The following is a 6,000-nucleotide window of genomic DNA, read 5'->3' on the forward strand; positions in this document are numbered from 1 at the left end:
TGTATTAATTAACAGATATGTAAAAAATTTTTAAAAATATTTCATCCATAAAAATTAGTTATAAAATATTTTTAATTAATTTTATACTTTTATTTTATTTGGTTGTCATTGAAGTTGAGAGTTAGTATAAGAAAAACTTGACACTAATTATATGATAAACAAAATATTTGATATTAGCTTGTTAAGTATTTACACAATTATTCCAATTAACTTGTGTGCTGTATTTACATGATGCCAGTAACAAAATTTTGTTTTATTAATATTATTGCCTCTTTTTTATGAACGAGAATAAGTGACTTTTATAATAACACTTTTATTATTCTTATTTATCGTGAAAATCATATTTACCAAATTTTAAAAATATATATATATTGCAGAGGTTTATAACCCGCATAATTTTCACAATTAAATTAAAAAAACGTTGGTCTTACAAAGCTGCTCAATTGCTTCTACATCCAAACACACAAAAATAAAGCAACACAAGAGTAAATTGATAACAAATCAAGAATTCAAGACAATGATATCTCCGAAACAAAATGCCAGAAGTAAAATGTGTATTTTGTCATTTTAATAATGGTCTTCCCTGACGGATAGGCAACTGAGATTGAATGCAAAAAGTGGAGAGCTAAGGAGATATTTCATACTGATATTGATCCGCCAAAGAAAAGGAGAAGATGGAAAATGTCAAATTAGTCTTAGAATGAAATTAAGTATATATAAAGAAAAGATTTTTTTTAACAAAGAAAGCTCAACACACTAAAGTGGAACGACCATAAAAGGAGAAGTTTGTTTACCTTTGTTTCTAAATTGCACAAAGGAGTGTGTAATGCTCACTGAACACTGTTGCAAAACAAAAAAAAAAGTTCATTCAAGCTCTGAGAAATTATAAATATGGTTACAAATATATGTAAAAATATCGAATTACAGATTGATACGGAAACACATTAACTGTGACTAGCTAGGAGTATAAATGAAACAAACACAAGAAAACAAAATCTTAATTTAGATAAAATTGTATTGGTCTTTCATCCCTGCGTCAATGCTTGGTTATGGAACCAACAATCAAGAGGACTCTACTTCCTTCCAAAGCCATAACACAAACACAATGTCATACAAATTTTAAATGTGTCATATCAAACGGTTAAAATATAGATGTATGAACTATATGCAAAAATGATTTGATGATGACATGTTTCATATAATGTTAGAGCAATAAACTACTTCCTCTTGGATGTTTTGGATGTTGGAACAATTAATCCTCTCTTCTCTAAACTTTTATATCGATCCTTTATAAGGGTACAACAACCCTACATATAGGGGTGTGCATGGTTCAGTTTTTCTATAAACTGAACTGAAACTGCACTAAACCATTTTAAATGGTTTAGAAACTGAACCAAACTGCTTTGTCACATATAAAACTGGTTCTAAACCAGTTTATAATACAGTGCACCAGTTTAAACCAGTTCATAAAAATAAAACTGGTTTTAATTAAAAAAATCAGTTTAAACTGGTTTATAGGCTAAAACTAGTTTTCACACTCTCCATCTTTCTTTCTCTCTCTCTCCCCTCTCTCTCCCCACTCTCTCTCTCTCTCTCTCTCTCTCTCTCTCCCCTCTCACTCTCTCTCCTCTCTTTCTCTCTCTCCCTCCCTCCTCCCTCTCTCTCTCCCGCTCTCTCCCTCCCTCCCCCTCTCTCTCTTCCTCTCTCTTTCTCTCTCTCTCTCTCCTTTCCCTCTTCCGCTCTCTCTCTCTTCTTCCCTCCCTCTCTCCTTCTCTCCCTCTCTCTCCTTTCTCTCTTTTTTCTCTCCCTCCCCCTCTCTCTTTCCCTCTCTCTCTTCCTCTCTCTTTCTCTCTCTCTCCTTTCCCTCTTCCGCTCTCTCTCTCTTCTTTCCTCCATCTCTCCTTCTCTCCCTCTCTCTCCTTTCTCTCTTTTTTCTCTCTCTTCTTCTCTCCCTCTCTCTCCTTTCTCTCTTTCTTTCTCTCTCTTCTTCTCTCCCTCTCTCCCCTCCTTTCTCTCTCTCCCTCCTCTCTATTTTCCTTTTCCCTCTCTCTCCTCCTTCCCCTCTTTCTCCCCTCCCCTCTCTTTGTCTTCCTCTCTCTCTCCATCTCTCCCTCTCTCTTTCTCTCTCCCTTTTCTCCCTCTCTCCTTCTCTCTCTCTCTCTCTCTCTCTCTCTCTCTCTCTCTCTCTCCCTCCACTCTCTTCCTCTTCTCTCTAACTCCCCTTCTTTCTCCCCCTCCCTTTCTTTGTCTTCCCCTCTCTCTCTCTCCACCTTTTCTTTTCTCTCTCTTCCCCTCTCTCTCCCTATCTCTATCTCTCTCTCCCTCCTCTCTCTCTCTCTCTTTCTCTCTCCCCTGCCCCTCTTTCTTCTCCTTCCCTTTCTTTCTCTCTCCTTTTCTCCCTCTCTATCCCTTTCTCTCATTTCTCTCTCTCCCCTATCCCTCTCTCTCTGTCTCTCACTCCCCCTCTCCCTCCCCTATCACCTCCACATTGCCATCTTCAACTCTGTATCACCCCACTATTTTCTGAAGTTCTGTCATAAGTGCATAGCACAGTATCTATGATGAGCTCCTGGGTTTACTTCACGCATAGCAGGGATGAGGCCCTAGTGGGGAAAAGTAAAGCAACAAAAATGTTATCCCCAATGAAATTCCATTCATGGTATGACAGCAGTAGCAGTTTGAGAGATAATGTAAACCAGTAATTATAAAGTCATACATGAACAATAAGAATTGATACCATTACCTTCTGCATGTCTGACATAAAGTTGATTCCATTGATTGCTGCGTCTCCTAAGTCTTCTTGGAGAAGTTCGAGAAACCACTTCCAACTATCCTTGCATTCGCACTCCACCACAGCATAGGCTATAGGGTATATATGGTTGTTGGCATCGTGACCGATCGCAGTCAACAATTGCCCAGGGTAGTATCCCTTTAGAAAGGTACCATCTAACCCGATAAAAGGCCTGCAGCCATCGGTAAAGCCCTTCTTATAACCTTGCAAGCATATGTAAATCCGTTTGAATTTATACCCAGTCCCTTCGATATAATCAGTGCTAATCCTCACGGTTGAGCCAGGGTTGGTCTTTATTATTTCATTAGCATAATCCCGAAGAAGTGCATACTGAGCTATCTCCAATCCTTCTATTAGTTCTTTCGCCTTCACCATTGCACGGTATATCTTCCTCTCATTCACAATCACATCAAACTCCTTCTTGAAAAAATCCTGTGCCTGCCTTTGACTCATGTCTGGATGGTCACTGATCTTGTCCTCAAGCTCTTCTACAACCCATTTACCATCCGCAGATTTGTTCTTATTAACTCTGCTGCAGGTATGTTCGTTGACAAAGGTCTTCACCTGGAAGCTTAATGGAAATGACCGTTTTGCACAATATATCTGCCATGGGCAATCCTCCTCATAACATATGGCTTTGCACCTAGTTGAATAAACTCTAGGAAAGAATATGCTGCACCCTAGGTTGATGTTGAACTTCCTAACTGCCTTCTTGAAATGCTCTAGATTCTCAAATTCCATCCCAACCTTCAGCCTTACGTCCCTCACTGGAGCATCGGGATTAGCTTGAGGAAATGCTGCTTGCTGACTGTCTTCATCATCACTTGCAACAGAATCCAGCTCTTCAGACTCATAACAATGCATCCCTGCACTTGGCTCAGCTATATCTTCACCCTCCACAGGTATAAAGATTGAAGGATGCTTGTTTGGATCCTGGTTAGGTATGAAGGTTTGTCCTGATGGAGGAGGCCTAACTGTTGATCGTCTCTTCCGCTTCTTTGGACTACCAGCACCCACATCTGGGTTTGTAGACGGTTCAGGCTGTGAACTGCTAGGTTGAGAACCTTCGCAAGGTGTTTCATTCTCAGGTTGAAAGCTCTGCTCCTGAGACTCTGGTTTGTTGCAAGGTTGTGGAATATATTGTGTGAAAACCTCATTAGAATCTGCAGGCCCTTTATCAACTGTGGGTGCCACTGACTCCGCAGAAACTGGATTTGGGTGCCCTGTTTCTTCACTTCCAACTGACACATGTGGTTGTTGAGTCTCTGAAGGAGTCTTCTCCAATGGCTCATGTGGAGGCAAATTGGATTCGGTGGGTGCATCTGGGGTCTGAATGATCCTTGGTGGCTCTTCAAAGGTTACCTTTGGTGAGTGTGTGGGGAGAGTTGGTTCCTCACTGCCTACTTTTGGTTGTTGTGTGTTTGTTGTGGTAGGATGAACATCTTTGTCCACCACATCATCCTTTGTTTGGGTATCCGGTCCAGGCATTCCTCTGGTTTGATCCTTAATCTTCACCACTCTCTTGTGCTTCTTCTTTGGGGTTGGGGGTCTCCTAACACACACTTTGGTTCTGTGCTTGACTTGGGTTTTCGTAACATTTAAATTCTCACGCTCCAGTTCAGGTTCATTAGTTTCTTCTGCAAACTCAGGGAGGTTAACTGGATGCTCAGTGAACACCTCAATTCTCCTCCCATTAGCAATCGCTGCTTCATACATAGCCACCACATCCATGTCACGTCTAAGCAACCTCAACCCACCATCCAACTCCATCCCAGGTTGAAGCCAGTAAAGCTCGCACACATCAGTGTACCCTATATCCTTGACTAAGTCATTCACGAAGAACCTATTTAGGGTATCGACATTCACTCGTTCAATCTCTGTTTTCTCACCCCCAACGTAAGCCAGTCTGCCATCATCACCCTTTTCAAATTTTTCTCTGTGACTAATGACTAACGTAATGTGGACAGTTGCCATCTGCAAACAGACAAACCCTATTAACAACCAAATCATAGCAACTACAAGCACACCCTAATGAAAACCCAGTTTCCACAACCATGCATCGAAAACAAGAAAACCATGACATAGAGATCAACGGTTACTACTTACCTATGGATGACACCACGCAATTCCACCCGCTGAAACGAGCCACACCAACAAGCACCCTCTCTTCAATACGGAGATTATCGTTGGCCTGGGAGGTTTTCTATGAGTGGTGAAGATGAACAGTTTCTTCCTAGGTCTCTACCCTTTGTTCTCTGAAACGCGCGAAGATGGAAAACCTTTGCTAACTGTTCATTTCTAATTTCCTTTTTTTTCAAAAAAAAATTCAAAATTCAAATATTTTTTTAACTAATTGTAATTATAATATCCACGTGTGCAGCCCCCCAAGCCATGTCACGCCGTGAAATGCCACGTAGGGAGTGTTACTGATGGAGTCAACGCCGGAATATGGATTGGTTATTTTCGTCCCACGGAACTCATGATTGATGGATACATTTGGTAGTTTCTGTCTCTTGTGGGTAGATTTGTCAGCGTTTTCAACTTCCATGGGTACAAATGGTAGTTTACTCTAAAATTAATTTTACATTTTCTCTCTCTCCTTTTCTCTCTCACTCTCTCTCCCCTCCCCCCTCTCTCTCTCCCCCTCTCCCTCTCTCCCTCTCTCTCCTTCTGTTCTACCTCTCTCTCCTCTTCTCTCCCTCTCTCCCCCTCCTTTCTCTCTCTCCCACTCTCTCTCTCCTTCTCTCCCTCTCTCTCCTTTCTCTCTCTCCCTCCTCTCTCTCTTTTCCTTTTCTCTCTCTCCTCCTTCCCCTCTTTCTCCCCCCTCTCTTTGTCTTTCTCTCTCTCTCTCTCTCTCTCTCTCTCTCTATCTCCCCCTCCTCTCTCTCCCCCTCTCTCTCTATCCCTTTCTCTCAATCTCTCTCTCCCCTATCCCTCTTCCTCTCTCTCTCTCTCTCTCCCTCTTCTCCTTTCCTCTTCCCTCCTCTCTCTTTCTCTCCCTCTCTCTCTCTCTAGCTCCCTCTCTCTCTCTTAACATATATAAAATTAGATTTTACATTCTCTTTCTTCCCCTCTCTCCTTCTCTCCATTTCTCTCTCTCCTTCCCCTCTCACTCTTCCTCTTCTCTCTCTCTCTCTCTCTCTCTCTCTCTCTCTCTCTTTCTCCCTTCTCTCCATTTTTCTCTTTTCTTCCCATCTTCCTCTTTTCTC

General features: G+C 41.5%; 1 protein-coding gene across 1 annotated transcript; it reads right to left on the reverse strand.

Moving 5' to 3' along the window:
- Positions 1 to 2,710: 2,710 nt before the first annotated feature.
- LOC148566208 (uncharacterized) lies at positions 2,711 to 4,765 on the reverse strand. The gene has a single exon (XM_088487440.1). The coding sequence runs from the start codon at positions 4,763 to 4,765 to the stop codon at positions 2,711 to 2,713; it is 2,055 nt and encodes a 684-aa protein (XP_088343566.1).
- Positions 4,766 to 6,000: the final 1,235 nt, after the last annotated feature.

This window comes from Arachis ipaensis, chromosome B5 (assembly GCF_059453495.1).
Source record: "Arachis ipaensis isolate K30076 ecotype BB chromosome B5, ASM5945349v1, whole genome shotgun sequence".
Lineage (NCBI taxonomy): Eukaryota > Viridiplantae > Streptophyta > Magnoliopsida > Fabales > Fabaceae > Arachis > Arachis ipaensis.

Coding starts and splice junctions, on each gene's coding strand:
- LOC148566208 (XM_088487440.1), bottom strand. CDS start 4,765: ATGGCAACTGTCCACATTACGTTAGTCATTAGTCACAGAGAAAAATTT.